At 41.9% G+C, this 27,510-nt stretch overlaps 1 protein-coding gene across 1 annotated transcript; it reads left to right on the top strand.

The window, feature by feature from the left end:
• Window positions 1-14,889: 14,889 nt before the first annotated feature.
• Window positions 14,890-25,782, top strand: micos13 (mitochondrial contact site and cristae organizing system subunit 13). Its single transcript, XM_072244627.1, is given in 6 exon segments — window positions 14,890-14,958; window positions 14,960-15,011; window positions 15,014-15,056; window positions 18,965-19,121; window positions 21,175-21,226; window positions 25,582-25,782. Coding segments are annotated over 6 exon segments (465 nt in total). The 5' UTR covers window positions 14,890-14,904; the 3' UTR covers window positions 25,689-25,782.
• Window positions 25,783-27,510: the final 1,728 nt, after the last annotated feature.

The following is a 27,510-nucleotide window of genomic DNA, read 5'->3' as shown; positions in this document are numbered from 1 at the left end:
ATCTAAGTGTAAAGTGATTCTGTCCTGCATAATTTTTTCAAGAAACTTCCCTGTCATCGTGTTAGTCTCACTGGCCAGTAACTACATGGCTTAAACCTGCCATCTCCCTTGAATAATTGAACCACATTTGCTGTGCTCCAGCCTCCTGGCACCTCACCAGTGGCCACTGGGGGTTTAATCAGATATTATTGTCAAATGTATTTTAAGTTGTTCAGTTGGAATTTCTGGGTCACATGATCACTTACATAATTTCTCAATTAAATAACAAGTATGGACATTCTTGATTCCTAAAGATAAAGTTATCCTTTCCAACACCAAAGATAATACTACAAAAGGTTATTAGCATTCAGTTCTGGACATGAATTCACACACATGATGCGTAGCAAAATTTGCTGATGACACTAAACTGAGTGGAAAAGCAAATTGTACAGAGGATGTGGAGAGTCTGCAGAGGAATATAGATAGGTTAAGTGAGTGAGCCAAGGTCTGACAGATGGGATACAATGTTGGTAAATGCGAGATCATCCACTTTGGAGGGAATAATAGAAGAGCAGATTATTATTTAAATGGTGAAAGATTGCAGCATGCTGTTGTGCAGAGGGACTTGGGTGTGCTTGTTCATGAATTGCAAAAAGTTGGCTTGCTGGTACAACAGGTTATTACAAAGGCAAATGGAATGTTGGCCTTCATTGCTAGAGGGATTGATTTCAAGAGCAGGGAGGTCATGCTGCAACTATACTGGCAAGGCTGCACCAGGAGTACTGTGTGCAGTTCTAGTCTCCATACTTGGGGACAGATATACTGGCTTTGGAGGCAGTGCAGAGGAGGTTCACCAGGTTGATTCCAGGGATGAAGGGGTTAACCTATGAGGAGAGATTGAGTCGCCTGGGACTATACTCTCTGGAATTCTGAAGAATGAGAGGAGATCCTATAGAAACATACAAAATTTTTAAAGGGATAGATAAGATAGAAGTAGGAAAGTTGCTTCCTTTGGTAGGTGAAACTAGAACTAGGGGATATTGCCTCAAGATTCAGCGGAGAAGATTTAGGATGGAGATGAGGAGAAATTGTTTTTCCCAGAGAGTGGTGAATCTGTGGAATTCTCTGCCCAGGGAAACAGTTGAGGTTTCTTCACTAAATATAATTAAGATACAGTTCGATAGGATTTGACATAGTAAGGGCATTAAGGGTTATGGGGAAAAGGCAGGTAGATGGAGCCGAGTTTACGGACAGATCAACCATGATCGTATTGAATGGTGGGGCAGGCTCGTTGGGCCAGATAGCCTACTCCTGCTCCTATTTCTTATGTTCTTTTATTCTTATGAGACACCATCTCTTACTTAACAAATACTAGCAGCATTTGTGCTCTCTCACTCACACACATCCACACACCCCCATGCAACTCAAAAAATATCAAGCCGCTTTCATTTTCACACTTTCAGCATCCATATGCTTCAAATCAGTTACAAAAAAAAATGATTCATTAAAGAGGTTAAAATTGTTCATATTTATTGTGTGCTTTTTATTGTGTTCTTTATGCATATTATGTTTTTTTCATGCTGCATTGGATCCAGAGTAATAATTATTTCATTCTCCTTTACATTTGTGTACTGAAGACTGACAATAAACAGTCCTGAAACAAATAGAAACAATCGTGCACACTTCAAGGAAACATTTAGTTCTAGAGTGGAAGTTGCTTGTCCAGTTTTCCTCTGCCCCCCGCTCCCAGGATACACCATCTCAATGTAAGACTAGCACTGTTGTGGTCAGCACTGTAGAATTACCAGCATGTTCTGGCTGCTTTTCTCGACCTCGTGTTTTGCTTCAGAGGATGTTATTCAATCATTTACTCATCTCCACAGACATCTTAATGTAAGTGTCCATGCTTTCTCACTTAAATCTTTTCCTAAATTTAATTCACCATAAACACTTAGTTTCAGCCATGGTTAATCATCTTACATTTCTCATTTTTATCAGCTAGCTGTTTACTCCATTACCAATCTGGTACCTGCTCGAGTTCTCTTACCTTGGCCATACTAGATAGGCCAGTTAAACTTTATTTCTCATTTGCAGTCTAGACTTTTTACTTAGTCTCTCCCAAGGCCAAACCTGTGACTTACAACAAATAGCAATAATATTACCAAAACAACAATTTTGCATCAACATAATGGTTTCACCCTGAAATATATTCATCACTTCACTTTACCCTAAACCTGGGCTGTTCAGCTCTTTAATCCATCAGGTGTCTGACACATCTTGAGCAGGGACCAAGCCTAATTCACTATGAACATACTGTAAACACATCCACAACTTGCTTGATCTCTCTTAATGACCAATATCCTTTGAAACATACTGCAAAACTGTTGAACTAAGCAGACAATGTTATAAGAATTAACACTGCGCAGTCTGATCTCATGATACTTACTTACTTACTGCCCATTGCACCACTGGCATTTAGGGCAGCAATGAAGGTTCTTTCCATCTCTGGCCATGTTCAAGACTTCCTCCATCATGTCAATAGCTTCCTCTCGGCTTTCACTATTGTCGGTCACACAAGTCCTGTGTGAATACTCAGGAATACTGTCACACTCAGATCTAGAAGGATTCTTTGTTGCTGTTTCCATAACGGTTTTGTTTGACCGGTCAGAGTTGTTAGCCCTGAGCTGAACTCCCGCACCTGGAGGGCCAGTGGACCACTCTTAGTCTGGCCTCTACCCTTTGACCTGTTCGGCACGGGTGACCCTACCAAGAGCCAAAGCATAAAGCCCTGACTCCAGCCAACGTAGCTCTCCGGGTCACTGAGGCACACAAGCCTCCAAACCCAACGACAAGGTCGTGGTTCTCTAGGAGATGATCTCAAGGTGCAAGTGGTTTACTTCCCTTGCATGAGGAGCTTCATTTTGCAGACTTTTCCACTGAGTTGCAAGTTGTCATGGCTACCTTACAGAAAATAACAGTTATCTACACCAAACAGGTCATCACACTTATTAGGGCTGTTGTCTCTGGACAGGTTAAGAGATTGTTTAACTGGAATATTTGCCCTCAATTTTTTGTCTGATATCCTGCCTCCTCTATAATGTGCTTCACCCTAAACTGCACGTGTGACCTTTCAAGTTCAAGTTTATTATCATTTGACTGTATGTATATTCAGCCAAACGAAACAACATTCCTCCGGACCATGGTGAACCCTCAAAACGTTTATTACACACAGCACATAAGACAAAATATTACATAAGTAAGTTAATAAAATACAATTCAAAATGCATGCAATGCACAGTACAGATAAACAGTAAACAGCCCGCCGCCCTAGTGACAAGACCTCAGTTGTGGCAGGGGTACTCATTAGTCTCATAGCTTGAGGGAAGAAGATGTTACTCAGTCTGGTAGTCCTAGTCCTGATGGTTCTGTACCTCCTTCCAGACAGTAGTGGGTCAGAGAGATTGTGGGATGGGTGGTAGGGATCCTGAACAATGCTTTGGGCCAGTCGTCTGCAACGCTCCCATTAAATGTCATAAACAAGGAGAAGGGAGATCCTGATGATCCTCTTAACGGTTTTTACTGTCCTCTGTAGGGTCCTGCAGTCCAAAGCCTTGCAGCTTCCATACCACATGATGATGCAGCTAGACAGGCCACCCTCAGGAAGTGTAAATGCTGCTATGTCATCTCGACTAATGAGGCCATGTTTTGAGTCCAGATTTTATCATCTGTTATATGCACACCAATGAACTTTGTGCTCTTCAATCTCTCTACGGCAGAGCTATTGATGTGCAATAGAGAGTGGTCGACCTGCACCTTTCTGAAGTCCACGATCATCTCTTTTGACTCAGGTTGTTGTTCTCACACTATTTGACAGGTGTCTCTGTATATGCCAACTCATCATTGTTGCTGATGAGGCCAAAGGCTGTTGTATCATCAACAAAACTTGATGATGCGGTTTGAGCTGGATCTGGCAGGGCAGTTGTGAGTCAGCAGTGTGAACAGCAGCAGGCTGAGCGGACATCCCTGGGGGGGGGGGCACCAGAACTCAGAGTGATGGAGCTGCCAACTCGGACTGTCAAGAAGTCCAAGATCCAGTGGTGCTGAGTCCCAATGAGGACAGTTTATCCAACAGCCTAAGGTGGGATGATCGTGTTAAATACCAAGCTGAAGTTGATGAACAATATCCTGGCATATGAGGCATGGTTTTCTAGGATACAGTGGATGGCCGAGGCTATGGCATCATCAGTGGACTGGTCTGAGTGCTGGTCGAGCTGGGAAGTGTCCAGTGTAGCAGGAGAGTGGGATTTTATATGATCCATTCCCTGCTGCTCAAAGCACCATATGATTGCTGAAGTTAGTGCCGCTGGGTAGTAATCCTTTAGGCCAGTTGCCTTTGCTCTGTCGGGCACCAGAACGATGGTGGCTACCTTGAAGCCTCCAGGAACAGTGGACTGTTTTAAAAAGATATTAACCATGTCCATTAAAACTTCTGTTAGCTTGGGCACACAGTTCCTAAGCCCCTGACCAGCTCTGCAGATTTGCAAACACAAGGAAATCTGCAGATGCTGGAAATTCAAGCAACTCGTGCAAAATGTTGGAGGAACGCAGCAGGCCAGACAGCATCCATAGGAAGAAGTACAGTCGACGTTTCGGGCTGAGAAACTTCGTCAGGACTAACTGAAAGAAGAGATAGTAAGAGATTTCTCCCCCTCCTCCTCCCACTCTCAAATCTCTTACTATCTCTTCTTTCAATTAGTCCTGACGAAGGGTCTCGGCCCGAAACGTCGACTGTACTTCTTCCTATGGATGCTGTCTGGGCCGCCACGTTCCACCAGCATTTTGTGTGTGTTCCCTGCAGATCTGTGAGGGTTTAGCCTGGCTAGGATCCTCCTCCCTTTGGCTGTGGCTAGACAGGGTGCCTGTGTCTCGGGGTAGAGGGGTCTTTCCTCAGTGTCATCATTTTGCACTCAATTGGCCATTACTCTTCTATGCTGTTAACCTTTTCACTCTTTCTTCAGATGAGCTGGTCTGCATTCCTCCAGGCGTTAATCAAAGTTTTCTAGTTTCTCATTTTCCCCTCTCGCTATTATTATACACTGATGCGACATGCAAAAATTTCCAGTCTGAGGTATTATTTTACTTTATGAGATATATTCCTGAATGAAAAATGACAGAGGAAGCAGGTCCCATTACTGAATTGTTTAAATAATGGGGGCACAGATTTAGAATTTTGGCCAAAACGTATGAAGTGGGTGTGAAAAAAAGCTCCATTACAGAGAGTGGTTATGATCAGGAGCTTACTGATGTAACAGTGATGGTAACGGGATCAACCAGCACTTTCAAAAAGCCATCGGACAGTTCCCTTGCATGGATGCAATGAGCCTAGGGTTACGTGTGGACATACATCCCAGGATGGATGGCTAGAGCTTTGCATCAATGTACTGAATGCCTCAGTAATTTTCAGAAATCAATGGAGATCAATGGGTCAAATTTTGAGAGTTGTATCATCTCAATGTTCTTGCCTGCCACATGCTTGGCATGCACAGAATGCTTTGCTGGAAATAGGTCGTGTTGTTACTCCGAGACCTGTTCAGGTTTTTGCCACATTCACAAACAAGCTGGAAAGATTACATAAAAGACAGGAGATGCTATGTTTGTGGTACTGGGAAGCTGGGTGGCCATGAACAACACACATGAGTGATGGAGGGATGAGGAACAAATGGGCAGCTGTTTATTTTACTTGTAAGTCATCCACCTAGAATGCCCTCTCACATTACTTTCACTACGTAATTCACAGGGAAGCTCGACAGCAAGGGTCAAAATATACATGAATACTATATATATCATATCCCTCCCCCTTCCCATACACAGACCAGCTGATGAACTATTAACATTCAAATTCAACCAACACCAAAAGAGAAACATTTTATTTTCTAAACTATATAAAGATGGCAGACTGCCTCTATTCCCAGACATAACCGTATGTATTATTCTGCCCCATGTACTGAGGCTTAGTCACTAAACTAGAGATTCAATCTGTTCCTGTGAGGGTATTGACAACCTGGGATGACACCAAAGTCCTTTTATCTCTTGGGGGTGTACGTATAGATCTTGGCTTGAGTACCGCATTGTCAGGAGGGGACACCTCAGGAAGCATAGGTGATGCGGGACGAATGGTCTAGCTGATTAAGAACTGGCATGTGATGATTCCGACTGCCATGCAGGTCACCTAGAATATCTGGGGATGGAGGCTGCATTACAGGAGCAGTAGAATTTCAGGGGGATTTGACTGCAAAGGCAAGGTTCCACTTGCCTTCATACTGTTCATAAGAAATAGGCCTGATCCATTTTGTTCTTTTATTTTTGTGCGGGAGGAGGGATTTGGGGGTCAATGTGCCTGATCCTTTTTGCCGTTTTTGTGCGGGAGGAGGGATTTGGGGGTCAATGTGCCTGATCTGTTTTGCCGTTTTTGTGCGAGAGGAGGGATTTGGGGGTCAATGTGCCTGATCTGTTTTGCCGTTTTTGTGCGGGAGGAGGGATTTGGGGGTCAATGTGCCTGATCTGTTTTGCCGTTTTTGTGCGGGAGGAGGGATTTGGGGGTCAATGTGCCTGTTCTGTTTTGCCGTTTTTGTGCGGGAGGAGGGATTTGGGGGTCAATGTGCCTGATCTGTTTTGCTGTTTTTGTGTGGGAGGAGGGATTTGGGAGTTGATGTGCCTGATCTGTTTTGCCGTTTTTGTGTGGGAGGAGGGATTTGGGAGTTGATGTGCCTGATCTGTTTTGCCGTTTTTGTGTGGGAGGAGGGATTTGGGAGTTGATGTGCCTGATCTGTTTTGCTGTTTTTGTGTGGGAGGAGGGATTTGGGGGTCAATGTGCCTGATCTGTTTTGCTGTTTTTGTGTGGGAGGAGGGATTTGGGGGTCAATGTGCCTGATCTGTTTTGCTGTTTTTGTGTGGGAGGAGGGATTTGGGAGTTGATGTGCCTGATCCGTTTTGCTGTTTTTGTGTGGGAGGAGGGATTTGGGAGTTGATGTGCCTGATCCGTTTTGCTGTTTTTGTGTGGGAGGAGGGATTTGGGGGTCAATGTGCCTGATCCGTTTTTGTTCTTTCTTTTGCGGGGATGCGGGACTTGGGGGCTGATGATCACGCTGCCTTTCTTTTCTTGGTTTCACGGCTACCTGGAGAACTGAAGAATTTCAGTGTTGTATACTTTGATAATAAATGAACCTTTGAACATGAGTTGCAAAGTCATTGAAAGTGAGTCTGTCTGTGCGCAATCAGTTCAGAGGTGAGGTGAGTGAAGATATCCACATCATTTCCAGAGACTGATCATTGTAGGGTTATTCTGTAACTATTCCTGAACCTGATAGTGTGGTACCTAAGGCTCCTTTGCCTTCTATCCAATGGTAGTAGCGAGACAACAGCATGGCCTGGATGGTGGCGACCCTTGATAAAGGAAGCTGATATCTTGTGGTAGTGCTCTTTGTAGATGTGCTCACTGATGGGGAGGGCTTTATTTGTGGAGAACTGGGCTGTATCTACCACTTTCTATAGAATTTTCTATTCCTGGGAATTGGCATATCCATACCAAGCTATGATGCAACCAGTTAGGATACTTTCCACCGTGCATTGATAACAATTTGTCAGACTTTTGGGGGATGCAAACATCTAAGAAAGTAGAGGGAGGCATAAGGAATTCAAAGTTACTGACCCTCCCCATTCTGATCTCCTAATGAGGACTGGTTCATGGACCTTTGGCTTCTTCTTCCAGTAGTCGATAATCAGCTCTTTGGTTTTGCTGAGGTTGAGTGAGAGTTGTGGTTGTGGCGCCATTCAATCATATTTTCAATCTTTCTTCTGTGCGGGGATCCAGGACTATCCCTATTAACTGTTTGGAGAGAGACATTTATCATTGATGGTTTGTTTGGAAAGGAGAGACAGACAGAGTTACTTACCACTGATATGTTGCTTTTGAAAAGAGAGAGAGAGAGAGAGAGCGACGAAGATTAATGGTTGGACAGTCACTTTAAGGCATTGGAAGTAACTTTGGATTTCCACTGAGTTTGGAGTTGGAGACAGCACCGAGCAGCTCGAAGGTTGCTATGGTGACCGAAGGCGGAGGACACTCGATGTTATGATTTTCAGCTGGTTGTTGATGTTACTTCCAAGGACTTGTTGCCTGCTTGTGTACTTCTTTGCAGATAAAGGAAGGAGGGACTCTTTGAATGACAGGTGATGCTCAGCCTGGTGAAATAAATGGGAGGTCAGATGATACAGACCTCAGACACATGATCTGGACACTGAATGAGCATTGTTGTGCCCGCAGAGAAAGTGGGTTTTGGAGGATCGATCAGGCGGATCGATCCAAATTGCTATTCCGACGGTGAAGAAGTGGTTGACTGGTGGGGAGTTGTCTATGTGTCCACCCTCGCCTGGGTGATAGCTCCACCACAGAAGACCGGTCCCCCTGGTCACAGTCAGTGACTTGTAAAGGATTTCGGAGGACGACGAGAAGATCGACGGCATCAGCTCACCTGAGGACTCAACTCACTCTCTCTCTCTCTCTCCCCCCATCACTACTCAACTAAATACCACGAACTGAACTGAACTGAACTTTACTCAACATCGTAAGACTGTATCTTTTTACCCCTAGACTTAAAGAAGCTTGGTTTTTTTCATACACATATATTCCACGCTTACTTTTATATATAATCATTGCTAACCTGTTTGATTTATCTACATTTATATTACTGTATTGCGTAGTTACTAATAAATATTAGTGGTTTATAGCAAAACGAGACTCCAAAGTGTTTTCCATCTCTGCTGGTTCTTTATGCCCGTCACGGGGTACGTGACACTTCTTTATGCTGAATCATCATCTCTTTTGATTTGGCTAACAGTGATGTCATCAGCAAACTTAAATATGGCATTGGATCTGTATTTAGCCACACAATCACAGATATAAAATGAGTACAGCAGGGAAATAAACGAGCCTTGTGGTGCACCTGTTCTGATTTGGTTGTGGATGAGATGTCATTGCCAAACTCTACAGACTGAGGTCCGCAGGTGAAGAAATCGAGGACCCAGTTGCACAGGGAGGTTTTGAGGCCCAGGTCTTGGGGAGTTTAGTGATTAGTTTCAAGGGGATGATAATGTTGAATGCTGAGGCGTAGTCAATGAAGAGCATCCTGAAGTATGCAACTTCATTGTCCAGTGCTGAGTGAAGTGTTAATGAAATGGCATCTGCTGTTGACCTGTTATGACGGTAGGGTAGGACAATTGGAGTGGATCTAGGTCACTTCTCAGGCAGGAGTTGATCTTGTTCAGGACCAATAAAAGAAGGCAATTTACATATTACCTGAAATTGGCCAACCATATCATACCAACATTTATATTATTTTGAGCCTTTTCCCATTCTTTCTCATGTAAATTTATCAACATAGCTCTTTACTTTCTTCTCTCTTGTATGCTTCTCCAACCTCCTGGGAGGCTTTCAGGCCTAGGGCTTGGAGTGCAGTGATTAGTTTCAAGGGGTTGATAGTGTTGAATGCCGAGCTGCGGTCAATGAAGAACACGCTGATGTATGCAACTTCTTTCTTTAAATGGCAGAACTTTCTCAGTTCTCTCATTCAAAATCTTTCAGAACCTCAAAAATCTCTATTGTCATCCCTTAGAATTTTTTAAGGAGAAAAGAGAATCAGTCTGTTCATCCTTTCCCATTCCGAAGTATTACCTTTGCAAGTCTTCTCTGCACCCTCACACTCCATATTCTAAATTGGTGACCAGAGTTAATGTACAAAAAGAAAAGGATAGGCTGGATTTACAAAGTCTGAAAGAACATTCAACCATTGCAGCTGAGTTGCTGACAAGACCAAGAAAACAGTTGAAAAGTAACGTTTACTTTAATTAATTGTACTAATTTGCAAAAGTTAAGAGATTTTTTTTCAGGAAAAGTCAAAACAACATACAAAAACAGAAAATACTGCAAGTCTCAGCAAGAAAGGTGGCATCTGCCCCCTGCTGTATTCACTGTACACCCATGATTGTGTAGCCAAGTTTCCATCGAACTCAATATATAAGTTTTTAGATGACACAACAATTGTAGGCCGTATCTCAGGTAATGATGAGTTTGAGTACAGAGAGGAAATTAAGAACCTGGTGGCATGCTGCGAAGACAATAACCTATCCCTCAACGTCAGCAAGACGAAGGAATTGGTTGTTGACTTCAGAAGGTGTAGCGGACCGCATGACCCAATTTCAGTCAGTGGTGCGCAAGTGGAACAGGTCAAAAGCTTTAAGTTCCTCGGGGTCAATATCACAAATGACCTGACTTGGTCCGACCAAGCAGAGTCCACTGCCAAGAAGGCCCACCAGCGCCTTTACTTCCTGAGAAAACTAAAGAAATTTGGCCTGTCCCCTAAAACCCTCACTAATTTTTATAGATGCACCGTAGAAAGCATTCTTCTAGGGTGCATCACAACCTGGTATGGAAGTTGTCCTGTCCAAGACCGGAAGAAGCTGCAGAAGATTGTGAACACGGCACAGCACATCACACAAACCAATCTTCCGTCCTTGAACTCACCTTACACCGCACGCTGTTGGAGCAGTGCTGCCAGGATAATCAAGGACACGACGCACCCAGCCAATAAACTTTTTGTCCCTCTTCCCTCTGGGAGAAGGCTCAGGAGCTTGAAGACTTGTATGGCCAGATTTGGGAACAGCTTCTTTCCAACTGTGATAAGACTGCTGAACGGATCCTGACCTGGATCTGGGCCATACCCTCCAAATATCTGGACCTGCCTCTCGGTTTTTTTGCACTACCTAACTTTCCATTTTTATATTTTCCATTTATGATTTATAATTTAAATTTTTAATAATTACTATCGATTTGTAATCCAGGGAGTGGGAAGCGCAGAATCAAATATCGCTGTGATGATTGTACGTTCTAGTATCAATTGTCTGGCAACAGTAAAGTATAAAGTATCTGTGTGTCTGTGTGCAACAGGAGAACACACATCACAGTCAATAGCCTTTGTTTTATTATTTTGTACATTATTATTGCACATTGGTAAATTATTGTCTATATTATTGTTCTGTGCTTTATTAGCTAAGTCTGCGCACTGCTAAGTGTGTTTTTAAATGTTGCTGCTGTAACAAAAGAATTTCCCACTCCTGATCAATAAAGTATTTATTATTATTATTATTATTGTGAGGAGTCAGGACATTTCATCAAATACACGCAAGTACTTTTACACTTTAAAACATTTATATTATATTTGTGGGATATATTACATTAATTGAGAACTTGGTGTAACCTCCAATTCAGGTACGTGATTGATTTGGTTCAGATGCTTGCTGAATGCAAGCTGGGGCTGGGGATCAGTTGGGTAGGGGTCAAGCTTCAGGAGTAACTGGCAGGGATACTAGTGACATTGTGAAAAGACAGAGGAAGGTGAGGCATCCCAGGAGTGGTCAAGATGCCAGCTGGATCTCCTGGTATCCAGCAAAACTGGACGAAAGAGAGGCCAGAGACATAGAACAATAGAGTACAGTTCAGACTCTATGACCCATGATGTTGTGCTGATGTTATAACCTATTCCACAATCATCCTAACCATTCCCTCCTACTCAGCCCACAAACCTCCATTTTACTTTTATCCATGTGCCTAAGATTCTCTTAAATGCCCTTAAAGTATCAGCATCTACCACAACCTCAGTAGTGCAGACCTTGGAAGGAGGCAAGGGGGACACAAAGGCCAACGATCCCAGCAATGTAAGCATGTGGGATAATTTGATCCATGGAAGCCAGGTTTTACAGTCTCTTCAATTCCTACAATATTGTTCTTAGGTAGACAAGTAAATGTGAATTTCAACAAACAATAAAACTTTGAATGCTCTATATATGAACTTATTGGTTATGCTTGTTGACTATCTGAATTTGCTGAAGTGAGTGATTAAATTCAGGATGGTGTCTGATAGTTCTTTTTACAATGTTTAATGGTGGTTGGCAAACCAACGTGAGGTGTATTACTGCCGCCTACTGGGTTGGAGTGGGAGCAAGGTGACAGGAAATACATCCACTTTAAACCCCCCCTCCCCAAAAAAAAGTCTAATGCTTTTAAAAATTCAAATACACACTTATATACATTACGATAGTAGTAGTATTCTAACAAACTTTCCATGTTAGACTTAGCAATTAGATGTTTCCTTTACACCTCATAGGATCTGCTTTCCAACAATATCGGCTGCCATTTCTTGACAAGTGCACTCTCTATAACGTATTGGAGCTGTATTTAGCCACACAATCACAGGTAATAACACCCACTGAATATTATATAAATGCACTTCTTTCTTTTCCTTATCCCAACTTTGTTGCCACAGTGATTGAATAGACTTCTTAATTATGGTTTTCGTTTCCCCTTTATGCAAAGGCACCACTAAATTTACATTATTAATTTTTCGTGATTGGTTGGCTGGATGGTCTGTCAGGTCATTTCTTTCAACCCCAACATGATACGTAAGCCGAGACAGATGTTGCCCAATCCCCATCAGAATCTCTGGCCTACAATTTGCAATACCTGTTTTAGTAAGATGCCAAAACCAAGGACGAGTCAGAGTGCATAGGTACATAATCAGGGTGTACTCCTTTGATGCATTTCAACACTAAAATGGTAACAACCATCTCAGATGTGAGCACTGATAGTTTGTCTGATAATCTAACAGTCACCTGACACTTTCAAGTTTAATTGTCATTCAACCATACATGAATACCCATGAATAGAGTCAAATGAAACAGAACCAGAAACATCTGAATGGCTTGTCACTGGATTTTGAACCATCTGCATAGATATGTAAGAAACAATAATATCAGCTTTACATACATTTCTGAACTACCTGTTACAACTAATAAATCTTCGTGTTGATCTTTTCTTGAAGGCTTAAGTCATCCACAGGCAAAGGGAAAAACCTTGGCAGAGGCAGAAAGAGGTACACTGGGACCATATTCCACATTAAACAGCCCAAGATTTTGTGCCTATTCATTTCTCATCCACCAAAACTGGAGACCTCATGAATCTCAAGAGTTGTTTCATGCATATATACTTGGGCTCGTCATGAGGCACATCAAGACCCTGTTGCCCCCCTCACTGGATCCCCTGCAGTTCGCGTACCGATCAACAGACGACGCCATTGCCACCACCCTCCACCTGGCCCTAACCCACCTGGACAAAAAAGACACGTATGTTCGAATACTGTTCATAGACTTCAGTTCAGTAATCAACGCAATCATTCCTCAGAAACTGATTGGAACACCTCCCCCTGCAACTGGATCCTAGACCTCCTGACTGGGAGACCTCAGTCAGTCCGGATTGGAAACAGCATCTCCAACACCATCACACTGGGCACGGGGGCCCCCCAGGGCTGTGTGCTCAGTCCACTGTTGTTCACTCTGCTGACCCACGACTGTGTTGCAACATCAAGTTTGCCGATGACACGACCGTGGTGGGTCTCATCAGCAAGAACAATGAGTCAGCATACAGAGAGGAGGTGCAGCGGCTAACGGACTGGTGAAGAGGCAACAACCTGTCTCTGAATGTGAACAAAACAATAGAGATGGTTGTTGACTTCAGGAGGACACAGAACGACCACTCTCTGCTGAACATCGACGACTCCTCCATAGAGATCCAAATTTCTTGGTGTTCACCTGGCGGAGAATCTCACCTGGTCCCTCAACACCAGCTCCATAGCAAAGAAAGCCCAGCAGCATCTCTACTTTCTGCGAAGGCTGAGAAAAGTCCATCTCCCACCCCCCACCCTCACCACATTCTACAGAGGTTGTATTGAGAGCATCCTGAGCAGCTGCATCATGGCCTGGTTCGGAAATTGCACCACCTCAGATCGCAAGATCCTGCAGCGGATAGTGAGGTCAGCTGAGAAGATCATCGGGGTCTCTCTTCCTACCATTACAGACATTTACACCACACACTGCATCCGTAAAGCAAACAGCATTATGAAGGACCCCACGCACCCCTCAGACAAACTCTTCTCCCTCCTGCCATCTGGCAAAAGGCACCGAAGTATTCGGGCTCTCACAACCAGACTATCTAACAGTTTCTTCCCCCTAATCAGACTCCTCAACACCCAGAGCCTGGACTGACACCAACCCACTGCCCTCTACTGTGCCTATTGTCTTGTTTATTATTTATTGTAATGCCTGCACTGTTTTGTGCACTTTATGCAGTCCTGGGTAGGTCTGTAGTCTAGCGTAGTTTTGTGTTGTTTTTTACCTAGTTCAGTGTAGTGTTTATATTGTTCATGTAGCACCATGGTTTTGAAAAATGTTGTCTCATTTTTACTGTGTACTGTACCAGCAGTTATGGTCAAACTGACAATAAAAAGTGACGACTTGACCTGTTAACCCATGAACTTTTGAATGAAGTGTTCCAATACTCCACTAATGTTGCCAATATTGGATGACCAAATTTGGGTCCTCTTACGTTAACCCAATAAACCATTGCTAATTGTAGCCTGCGTGGATGTCAGTAATGCCGAAATTGGGGATGATTTCATAGCGTCGCAACATAATCTCAACTGGGCTTTAAAACCACTAGTGAAGCAACACCTCCATAATGAAAGACAAATCTGATTAGAACAATATACACTTGTTTAAGTGACTGCTAATCACCCCCAAACAAAACATTAATGGCTATCTTATACAAGTCACGACCTTCACCCAACCTTTCACAGCAAAGACCAAACGAAGGCAGGGCACAACGACATAAAGACGCATGCGCAAAACGTCCTGGCTCCATTCCTGCCAGGACTAAACATGGCGACCTTCTAACCTATTGGGAAAACAAGCCGTCCCAGTCCGACGATGCTATGATTTTTGATAAAGGGGCGAGAAAACAATTCCTTATGAGGGTGTCTGATGTTAAAATCCATGAGTTTTGGAATTAAAATTCGACGAGCCTTTTCTTCCGATTACGTCAGTGCGAAAGGTCAGGCTGGGGCAGCTGGGAGTTGGAGATACCGGTTTCCTCCGCGCCTGCTCATGGCGTCCCGGGCGCTGGCTGTCGCCAGGTGAGGGGAATGTGCGGGATGTTTGGTGGTGGGACACATGGTGGCTGTCGGAAGGAAAGGCCTGGACACAGGTGGTGAAGCAAGCAGATGCAGATGGTGGAGGAGTTTTGCCTTTACTAATGGCGATGTAAAGGCCCCCCACTCACTGCTGTAGTGGAATAATTACGAGCCCCAGGGGGTGTTGAGACAGTTCTGCAGTGGTCGACTGAGCTTCGGCTGACCACTGTGCTGGACAGTAGTCACCATGCTTGACCAGCTTCCCATCGTTTCTGACGATTTGCTCAACTCCTAAGAGAGAAGGTGGAGCAGTGCATGTTGTCTACATGGATTTTAGTAAGGCATTTGACAAGTCCTTAATGGGTAGGCTGTTCCAGAAAGTTAAGATGCATGGAGATCCGTGTTCCCTAGGGACTTGTATTGAGACCTCTGTGTTATATAGATCATCTGCAGAACTAGTGGAGAAGTTATAGATGGAGCTCAATTTGGGCAAGTGTGAGGTGTTACATCTTAGGCAGTCAAATATCAAGGGGAAAAAAAACATGGTTAAACGCAGGCAACACACATCAAAGTTGCTGGAAGCGTGTTGCTTGAATTTCCAACATCTGCAGAATTCCTCGTGTTTGCATGGTTAAAGGCAGGATCCTCAACCGTACAGATGGATCTTGCGGTCAAAGTGAGCATCATATTTAGAGGCAAAAGGTATTTGAGAGGGAAGAATCAGAATTAGGTTTATTATCACCGGCATGTGACGTGAAATTTGTTAACTTAGCAGCAGCAGCTCATTGCAATACATATCTAGCAGAGAGAGAGGAAAAAAACATAATAAATAAGTAAATCAGTTACATATATTGAATAGATTATTAAAAAATGTGCAAAAACAGAAATACTGTATATTAAAAAAAAGTGAGGTACTGTCCAAAGCTTCAAAGTCCATTCAGGAATTGGATGGCAGAGGGGAAGAAGCTGTTCCTGAATCTCTGAGTGTGTGCCTTCAGGCTTCTGTACCTCCTTCCCGATGGTAACAGTGAGAAAAGGGCATGCCTTGGGTGCTGGAGATCCTTAATAATGGACGCTGCCTTTCTGAGACACCGCTCCCTAAAGATGTCCTGGGTACTTTGTAGGCTAGTGCCCAAGATGGAGCTGACTAGATTTACAACCTTCTGCAAAGGAAAGATTGTCAGAGTGAGGGATGATGGGACTGGGTTGGTGGATGATAGGTGGAGTCAGTTGAAGGAATATAATAGGGAAGGAAAGAGGGAATGGGAAAGGTGAACCAAGGAAGAAACAATTTCAGTAGACGTGTGGGAAGAGAGTATGTGTGACCTGAAAATGGCAAATGCAGCATTCATACCTTTGTGTTGTAAGCTGCGCAAGTGGAAGATGAGATGCTGTTAATCCTATTTGTATTTGACCTCACTTTTTGTCTGAGTCAAAGTAATCCTGCATCTGTTGGTAGGTCCCCTTGATTCATGTATATGAGGGGTTGGGGTGATCTATATTTATTGGCGATAGGGTCTTATCCTAATGATACCCCCTCCTGGTGATGTCTGGCCCCACTACTGAAAGGGCTCAGCTCGCTGCCACCCAGGATAAAGTAACTGCCTTCTGACATTCTTTCATCTTTAGGCTTTGTCTGCCTGACCTTCAAGCTTTGGTGTCTTAGCCATAACTTGGATCCCTTCCCATCTACTTTCCCAATACCTTCCTGTGTTGGTCTATTCCACTAAACACCTAACACATTGAAACAACCGCCTTTGTAAAACTACAGCTGATGTACATTTTAGGGCTTCCATCACGGTTTGCTGACATGCTCTGTCTACGTTTCTTCACTCTCACACTTCCATACCTTTGCATCTGTGGGTCTGCTTCTGTCAGGAGTGGTTGGATGAAGATGGGAAGCGTTCATTTTTTTAAGTTTCCTGTACTGAGATTTTAGTGGACTGGCTCATTTGATTTGTGTTCTCATTCTGGTTCCTTATGGTCAGCAATGTATTGCTGCTCTTTCACTTCATCACTGATCAAAGCTGAACTCTCATACGCAACACAAGCTGTTCTTCAAGCACGTTATGCATTTACTTTGAGTATGACCTCAATCCTAGTTAGTGATTGCATTTTATGAGGCACACAGTGTGATTACATTACAACAAGCTTTCCAAAAGAATTAAAACTTAATGTTTTGATAATGTACAATATCTTTTAACCTTTTGGGTAAAACATTCTTGTTAAGTAAAACAATGTTTTAGATCACTCCCCAATTGACCACCCTCTCCAAAATATCAATTTCAAGTTCCAAAATTAAATAGTAACTTTATCATCAACTGCCCAAAATACCAATTTCTTGAATGTTGGAGTTTCATACCCAGAATAGAGACATCCATATTTCTGAACGTTCCCTAACAGTAACCATCTGGGTTTGGACAGGGTAGAATATTTTGCAGCCCTTCTAGTTCCAGGAAAGTGAGTTGTGAGTTCAAATACTACTCTAGAGACCAAATAGAAAAGTCCAAGCAGATGTTGCAGTGTGTGACCGAGGGATTGCTGCATTATCAGATGGCTTCCCACTTGGATGAAGAAGATCCACTGGCAGTATTTCAAAGGTTTTTTTGTCTGAAGGTGCATCAAAATTTGGATGATAGCTGTGGGATTGATAAATTATTTTCATCTCAAAGACATCTACATGTAGATACCAAAAAACCCATTTCATTGAGTGCCAAGAAAGAAGGCAATCCCATCAAGGATGAAGAGGCAGGAGCACTTTAAAAAATCCTCCTTAACCATTTTCTGTCCTTATTATGAATGTGCTTGATTCTGTTAACAAGAAGCTTTCTGTTCAAGTCTAGCCATCACTACTCACTGGGAAACAAAGTATAAAAGGTTATACACAGAATGAAAAGCATGGTTTCAAGAGCAAATTATGTACCTTCTGAAATTCTGAATCTTGGCAGTGAGGAATCTCATCTCACATCACTGAAGAGGATCATGTGCCAGGTGACCTCAGAGGGCTGCTTCAGTTTACTCATGCACCTGAGGAGTGAAAAAAAAATCTTCTGAAGTGAATTGCCTCTGACATCTTCAAGGAGCAATACCTCAGAAAGGTCGCATCAATCATTAAGAACCCCTATCATCTTGGACATCCCTTGTTCTCATTGCTACCATCAGCAAGGAGGTACAGAAATCTGAAGGCACACACTCAACAGTTTAGAAACAGCTTCTTCCCCTCTGCCATCTGATTTCTGAATAGACATTGAACTTAAGAACACTACCTCACTAATTTATTTATATTTTTGCACTACTTATTAATTATATATATATTTACTATAATTCATGTTTTTTTTCTATTGTTATGTATTGCATTATACTGCTGCCACAAAGGCAACAAATTTCAGGAAGTATGCCAGTGATATTAAATCTGATTCTGATTATATTCACTGTATTAAAGTGTTTAAGTTTGTTAACAAACTCCTGCAAAATATGGGAGAGGGGGAAGAACTTACATTTAAGCTGAGCTACAGTGCAAAGGACTTCACATTAAATACATTTATTGTAAGGCTACTGTCATGGTTGTACCATTATCTGGGAGTAGCAAACAGCTGCTGGCTTTGCAGATGCTGGCTGGGAAGGAACATGAATCAATTTTTTGCATTATTGGATTTGATGTTCACTGGCACTAGAATAGCCATTGCCTTTGTAGTTTGAAACAGAGAAGAAATTCTGTGCATCTGAATGATTTTTACTAGGTTTGTTCATATTACTTATTGAACCATAGCATTAAAGATGATCACAGCACTGTTCCACTGGTATAAAGTGGGTAGGTTGAAGCAATGTACAGTGCTTTAAGGTAGTCTCTCTGTTCTTGGAACTGATGAACGGAAACTAAAAAATTATTCTATTATGATTTTGTTTTCAAGGCTCTTTACAAAGACTGGGATAATTGGAGGCAGCGTGTACCTTGTATATGACCAAGGCTTATTAGGAAGTGGTGAGCAAAGTTGTCAGGTGTTGAACAAGGTGTCTGTTGCAGTGCCAGAGGCTGTGGATCAATGGTCGAAGTACATTGGAGTGGAGGTAATTGGTGAAGTAAATTACTTGTTCTCTCTCCCTCCTTGGTTCAATTTCCATAACAGCAATTATATTTTTTATATATTCATTTTGAGGCTGTAAGTATCACTGTCAAAGTCAACATTTTTGCAGCCCATGATTTCCCTTGAAATTGGGGATTGTCTGGAAATGCTGAAGATTCAAGCATATTGCTCAGGGTTTGGAGTCACAAACAAGTCCTACAGGTAAAAATTACAGATTCGCACTGCAGTGAACCAGATGGGTTTTCATGATGATGTGCAGGTTTCAAAGTCACTGCTACTCTTTTAATTCCAGATTTGTGTAACTACTTTAAGTTGCCCAGTTGCAGTGGTGGGATTCACACTGGTATATGTAGTCCAGTACTCTGGATACCATGCTATCACTTTAACCATTATATTAGTGAACCCCTGTTGCTCATGAAGGCCAGTCTAATAATGACCAAGTAATTTATTAATGGAAAGACTCCATCTGCCCTTTCTTTTTGTCCACTTCCATGTATGATCCAGTTGCTTCTGTTTCCCAACTCCATCTCTCTCCCTCTCCTACCTGGCTTGATCTGCCCATCATCTTCACCTCTCCTTGGTCAACCAGTCACCAGCTGGCACTATCTTGGTGTTTGCCCCTCATTATACTGGCTAACTTCCTTAGTCCCGATTCAGAGTTCCAGCTTAAAGCTTTGACAATTCCTCCACCTTTGTGCCCTTTCTCCCCCTCCCACCATCTCCACAACCTCACTGATGTTACTAGACCCTCTGGCTTCCTCTTACATTTTGTTTGTTGCTCCAGATTCCAGCATCTGCAGTACTTTGCATCTCTTTTAATGATAGTTAAGGAATAATCATTGATTTGGTGATGGGGGCCCCTACTCAATAATACCATGAATTTCTTTAGGCCCACCCAATACAGCTGATAACATCTTCATTTAATATCTCACCTAAATTGGGCGTAGAAGCCTTAGTAATATGCATAAAGTTGAGCTAGAGTTTTGTGGTCAGATCTTTGAATGTTTTATACAACTGTGGCTGCTTCCATTTGAAACATGACTGATGTTTGTTGACTGTACAGGAATTGCTGGGTACTTTGTATTAGCGTCACAGTAAAACAGCATGGAAACAGGCACTTCAGCTCAACTCATCCATACTGACTGTGATGTCCAGCGAGCTAGTTCCATTCTGGGAAAAAGGTTGTGTGCTTTCACCCTGCCCCTTGTGATCTTGTATACCTCTATCAGGTTATCCCTCAATCTCCTACGTTCCAGGGAATAAAGTCTTAGTCTACACAGACCCTCCTTGTAACACTGGCTCCATGTCCAGACAACATCCTGATAAACCTTTTCTAGTTTAATAACATCTTTCCTATAGGGTGGCGTGGTAGCATAGTGGTTAGCACAATGCTTTACTGTACCAGTGATTCAGGTTCAATTCCCACCGCTGCATGTAAGGAATTTGTATGTTCTCCCCACGTCTGCTGTGTTTCCTCCCACATCCCAAAGATGTACTGATTGGTGGGTCAATTGGTCATTGTAAATTTTTCTGTGATTAGGATAGGATTTAAAAACTGGGGAATTGCTGGGCAGCATGGCACTGTATCTCTATAAGTAAATAACAGTGACCAAAACTGCACATTGTACTCCCAAGTGCAGATTGACTAATGTCTTGTATGGAGCACATAACACTATATAACTTCCAAGCTCCTCTATTCAGTGCCCTGACTGAAGGCCTGCGTGCCACATGCTTTCTTTACCACCCTATCTGCTTTCAGCATACTATGCACTTGCACTCGTCTTTATGTTCCATAGCACACCCGAGAACCCTGCAAATTCTACCCTGACTTGATCTCCCAAAACGTAATACCTCGCATTTATTGTGATTGAAAGCCATTTGCCAATCCTCATTCCTAGCTGATCAAGATCCCCCTGCATTTTTCCATAACTCTACAACACCTTCGATTTTAGTATCATTTCCAAATTATTAAAGATATTTCTGAAGCTAACTGTGGAATGATCTGTTGTATTTAATAGTTTATATTCTTTCTTCAGCTACCAGATATTCCCAAACTGAATGTTCCCATATCTGAATACTGGAATACAGGTAAATGGTTGAAAATATCTATAAATTGACTTGAGAAGGCACTGATTATTTGTGGGTCTAATAATGCCAGCAAACGTTTAAGTCCTTGTCAAAGTGTCTGTTCTTGTGTGACTCTTGTTCTAAGCTTTAAGTACCGGACACTTGGACTGTGAAGTAGCAGTGGCACTATGTAGTTTCATGTGCATGCAGGAGTATGCAGATGTTAAATAGGAGAGGGAATTCTGCTTCTCCCTCGATGGTCTGTTCTTTCTCTTGTACCAGCTTTTGGATTACCTAGTCAGTTAGGAGCAATTAAGGGCAGAGGAAATGAAGGCTAAGGTAATATAGAAAGGGGGAGGCTCTGGCATAAATATCAGTATGTACTGGTTGGGTTAAATCAGGGGTCCCCAACCTTTTTTGCACCGCGAACCGGTTTAATATTGACAATATCCTTGCAGACCGGCTGACCAGGTGGGGGGGGGGGGGGGTGTTCGAGTAGGTTTATGCTCACCTCAACATGTCTTTTACAGTTAGGGTTGCCAACTTTCTCACTCTCAAATAAGGGACAAAAGTTGCAGTCAAATCCCGGGACATTTTACCTCAGGAAAGACTACCATGACCATGAAGCTTTGCGTGGGCACCTATGTGCGCACGCGTGACGTGCGCATGTGATCATATGCGCGTACATGTCAATTCCCCCCCCCACAAATCGGTTTTGCCTTCATCTTCCTGACTATACTGTACATACATTATTTCTTCTTTATATAGGCTGTGTATTTATCATATCACTCCTGCTTTTACTATATGTTAGTGTTATTTATTTTCGGTTTTATGTGTTATTTCATATGATTTGTTAGGTTATTTTTTTGAGTCTGGGAACGCTCAGAAATTTTTCCCATATAAATTAATGGTAATTGCTTCTTCGCTTCACGCCATTTCAGCATGAAAGGTTTCATAGGAACGCTCTACCTTAGCGGGGGAAATACAGGTCAAACCAAATTTAGCTCAATATAAGGGATGTCCCGGCAAATACGGGACAGTTGGCAACCCTATGTTCAAGTTCAACAGTGCGTGACAGGGAATGAGGGAAGGTGCAGCTGACTCGTATCGTTTCCTCACGGCCCGGTAGCACATGCTTTGCGGCCCCGTGGTTGGTGACCGCTGGGTTAAATGGCCTGTTTGTCTGCTGACTGATGTGTGGTGCGTCAACTATATTTGCTACTTTGCAATGAATTTGTGATTGATATCCTTACCTCAGTGTGCATTTTCAGTCATGATTTTGGAGTTGTTACGTTGGGAAAATTATCAAGGAAAACTTGATATTGAGAGTTGTAACATTGTGTGACATTCTTCATGGGTTTTCTGCTTAGACGTGTTAATGGAAAGATTTTAAGTAACCACACCGCAGGGTAGAGTTGAGCCAGTGTTAGTGGAAAGCCCCAGTACTAATCCTTGGAATACCTATAGGTTGCTCTAGTAAAGAGGGTAAAAATCAAACCACTCTCCCCAGAAGGTTGATGAAAGATTGGGGTCAGGCGTGTGTGTGTGAAGTACTCTACATTCGAGTAGGTTACTGACGAAGGCTCGCATGTTAAAGATAAAGGCAAGATTGCAATGTTGTGACTACCTGTAACATGTTGCCTGAGCAACATCCATGTAAATCGAAAAAAACTATATTTGGGAGGAGTGTGCAGGATTAATTTTTACATCATACTTTTGGTAAACCCAGTTCAGTGGAAGTTTCGTTCTCCTTTACACTTGTGTATTGGAAATGACATTAAACAATCTTGAATGAGTTGAAGTTAAATTGGGAACAAGTTTTTTTCCCTGAAAACTGATTCTCATTTTAATTAATCCGTAATTATGCTGCCCTTAATTTCAAGACTTCCTTACAGGCCCAATGAGGTAGTGTTTATGCCCCTTTCCTTTTCCATATCATTAAATTTTGTTTGTCTGACCCTCAATTCCTCTTAAATGTGTCACTGCTAATACAACAAAATGATTCACAGGAACACAAGGGAAAATTTTGACACTGAGCTGGGACAGGTAACCTAAAAGCTGGTAAATGGGGGACGTTGCCTCTCATTTTCTTATAGCTGCACAGACCACCCATTGCTCTGAGCAGGAAATTTTTACACAGCCTGAAAACTGCATGACACTTTAATAAAACATTATATAAAAGAAAATTCCAGCTGTGTGGCAACAAAGGCTATGTTCATGGGAGCATTTCAGTTGCTGTGCAGCCGCGCACCTGCATAGCTTAGAGGGGAGTGTGTACATGGGCCAAGCCACAAGATAAATACCAAAGCAGAGGTAAAAAGTCCCAGATCTAGGTCTCTGGCAGCCTAAACTGCAGCCAAGTATGTTGAAGCATTAAATAATTAGATAATTTATTGGTCGGCACTGTTGTCTCTGAGTTAGAGCCAAGGGAGTGCACCATTCATAGCAAGCTGTCTGTATTAAAACACAAATTTAACTTGCACAAAAAGAGTCTAAGCAATGTACAAGCTATCCCTGGGTCATGAATGCCTGACCTATAGACACCTGTATATGTGAACAAGCTTCCATATTATTAGATTTCAAAGTTCAATATACTTGCCTTTGTTCTTTTGAACAACAGAACTTGTTTCCCCTCTCTTTTAGCAATTGTTTTATCAATGTTTTGTGTTTATAATGCCATTCATTACAGTAGTATGGGGGTATGGTTACCCTATGGACTGATTTTTGTGTCTTTTCTCACTTATGGACAAAAGTGTGAAAATGAAACCCATTTGTTACCCTGGGACAGCTTGCAGTTTGTTTCCTTCAGTACATTTTAGTAAAAGCAGAAATTTCTCCAGAGAATTGTAGCATCAAGCACTGTTACATAATAAGAATATAGATTGCAGAACGTGGGAGGCTGTGGAGCTGACAGGTAGGTGGCACAATAGGAACAAATCAGTCTTACATTATTTGAACATGAACTGGCTTGTGACATTGGGATAATGGCATGATTTTAGGCAGCTGGATGATAGTTTTAATAGGAAGAGTATAACAGGCTACAGTGAGATAAGACAACATGGTGATAGTTGGGACTGTTTCAATTAAGGAACTTGCACAAGCAGAGAGGCTGACTGACACTTGAGCTGTAAATTCAGTGTTGTATAATTAAAGGGCAAATGACAGAAATAATATAGGAAATGAAATTCTGCATTGCTTCAATTCTGCCATATAATCAAAACGTGTCATTTAGCCTCTAATGAAGTGAGAGATTTTTCAGTATTAGTGTATGCAGCAGGTGAGGGATATATTCAGAAAACTAGGTTTTGAAGACAAAGTGAAGTAAAAGCATGAAATGTTGGAAATGCCCAGCAGAACTGTTGCCCTCTGAAAAGTGTAACATCCTGGTATTATTGGAATATTTTGCACAGAAACTAGAATCGTAGGAAAGTTTTGTACAGAAAGATTCACAATTGTTTACTCTCATTTCCAGTACACAAGTGTCAAGGAGAACAAAATAATTGTTTCTCCGGATCTGATGCAGCACAGAAAAAAATACACATTCAGATAAAGAACACAATAATAAAAAAATAAATATAAATATGTGAGGTAGCTTATATACCTTGATTGTATGTACAATCAAATGTGGTCATTTGGCTAATTAAGTCAATGCAGCTCCCAGTAATTATCCCATCTGTCATTGAGGACTGAAAATTATTTTTTCAAGAAGGCCTTGATTCACGTTGTTTCTACCAACTCTACATAACTCGTATTTTTTTTTAGCTTTCATCAGCTATGTAAAGCTCTAATCCAGGTTAGAATGTGAACAATGGGAGTATTCAATGCGACTCCGTGCTGAAGAAAACTAAACTACCATAAGGGCATATGTATAATGTTGATCCTGACTCCAAAACAACAATGTTTATATATTGCAGCTGACTAGTAGGCTCATTATCAAACAAAATTTGATGCTGATCAACCAATTCAGGAATCTTGCCAGAGGTGGGCTTTGGAGCACCATTTAGATTAGGATAGAGAGGTTGTGGAGGGCAATGTCTTGGAGCCAAGGTAGTTGAAGGTACGGTTGCCTGAGGCCAGAATTGGAGGAGGGTAGATATCTTGAGAAGCTGGAAGAGATTAAATGGGAATAGTGAAGAAGGATTTAAAAATAAGGATGAGATAATAAAATGAAGGTGTAGCTTAACCACTGCAGATCAACAATCACACATGAACTGTGACTGTAATTCAAAGAATCCCTTGTTGTTTCATTGAAACCCATGTTTATCATACAAGTCCACCTTTGTTAATTATTATTGAGGAGAATTGGGTAGCCTGAGTTATTTGTTGTGGACATAATTAAAGACTGAACCAGCTTTTATTTGAATGATGTTTTGCAGGAATTGAAATGACTGTATCTTTCTTATCATCTGCACCTACAAAATTCAATGAATACACTGAAAAGGGCTGGCAGTACATCAAGAAGATGACGAGCAGCACAGGATGAAAACCGCCATCATTGACTTGAAACTTTTTGTTCATGATATGATTGTAACAAAATGTAAATACTATATGATGGTAATAAAGTATATTTGACTGATTTTTTTCCTTTTGATTCCCAATTGGTCAGTACAGGAGATGCAATTTCATACAGGAGAAAACTATTGAAAATTATTGTCATGTGTTTGTGTGTACAATTCCACAGCTGCTTTACAAACTGAACTTTATGAGAGGATGGTAGACTCTTGAGTTCTTGTATCTGATGAATCTGCTGTTTGTTCCTTACATCTCCTAATTGCATCAGCTGCTGATGTACTTCAGTATTCTCTAGACCCCCTCCACCAAAAGCAACTGATCTGCTGCGGTGCAGATTGAGAGACAGATTCTGGAAAGGTGCAAAAATAACAGTTGTCACTGGTGATTAACTAACCTACTATTGATTGGCATCTTTTTAGTGAAAAAGGTTCAGGTGGGGCAGAATTCGTCAGGTGTGTCCAGAAAGGATTTCTGGCACAATATGGATAGGCTAACTAGAGGAGAGGCCATACTGGATCTAGTTCTTGGCACTGAACCTGGTCAGGTGTTAGATATCTTGACGGGAGAGCATTTCGGAAACAGAGACCCCAACCCTCTGACCTTTACCACAGTCTTGGACAGGGATAGGAGCATATGTTATCGTGTGGTTAGGGTTGGTCAGTATTTATGAAGGCAGGTCATGCCCCACAAGTCAGATTGAGTTCTTTCTTTCTTTTTAAATCTTTTTATTAAATTTTTCCAAAGTTACAAACAAAATAACAATGTTAATACAAAGAGATTGGAGTAATCTTATTGTTAATAAACATATACAGAAAATATTTCAGATAACACAGGTATAATAGATTTCCAAACTCATGATGTAATTAATCATAGAGAAAAAAGAATATGAAGACCACCCCCAAAAAAAACAAAAATAAGAACTAAATACTAAATCCAAAAAAGCAAACGGAACAAAACAAGGCTAGACCAATATCTTAAATTAAACACGTTCAGTAATGTCGTCAACTCCGCTCCTCTATTCATATATTTTAAGTTAATAAGAAGGATTTGGAAAGGTCAAGTTAGATTGAGTTCTTTGAAGATGTGCAAAACAAATTAATGAAAGTGGAGTATCTAGATTTCAATGAGATGTTTGATAATGTTCCTCATGGTAGGCTCATTCAGAAAGTCACGAGGCATGGGATCCAGGAAAATTTGGCTATATGGATTCAGGATTGTCTTGCCCACTGAAGGCAGGTGGAGTGCATTCTGCCTGAAGTTTGGTGACCATGGATGTTCCACAGATCTGTTCTGAGACCCTGCCTTTGATTTTTATAAAAGACTTAGATGAGGAAGTGGAAGCATAGGGTTAGTAAGTCTGCAGATGATGATAAGGTTGATGTTATGGATGGTGTAGAAAGCTGTCATACGTTACAATGGGATGTTAATTGTATGCAGAACTGAGATGAAAAGTGCAGATGGAGTTCAATCCATAAAAATGTTAAGAGAAACACTTTGGAAGGTCAAACCTAAAGGCAGAGTACAGGGTTAATGGCAGCATTCTCACCCAGTATGGAAGAACAGAGGGATTTTGGGGTGGATGTCAACAGATCCCTTAAAATTGCTGTGCAAGTTGATAGGATGATTAAGAGGTTGTATGGTGTGCTGGCCTTCATTAGTCGGGAGATATGAGAGCTGAAGAGATATGAGTTAATGTTCTTCTTAAGGCTATCACCCCAACTGGGCATGGCTGCTGACCAGAGTCCTCTGTCCAGGGCCAGTTTTTCCAAGATGTAACCTATCGAAGATCCTTC

This window comes from Mobula birostris, chromosome 26 (genome assembly GCF_030028105.1).
Source record: "Mobula birostris isolate sMobBir1 chromosome 26, sMobBir1.hap1, whole genome shotgun sequence".
NCBI classification, from domain to species: Eukaryota; Metazoa; Chordata; class Chondrichthyes; order Myliobatiformes; family Myliobatidae; genus Mobula; species Mobula birostris.
Note: the sequence above shows the minus strand (reverse complement) of the source record. Positions and strands in the feature narration are given on the sequence as shown.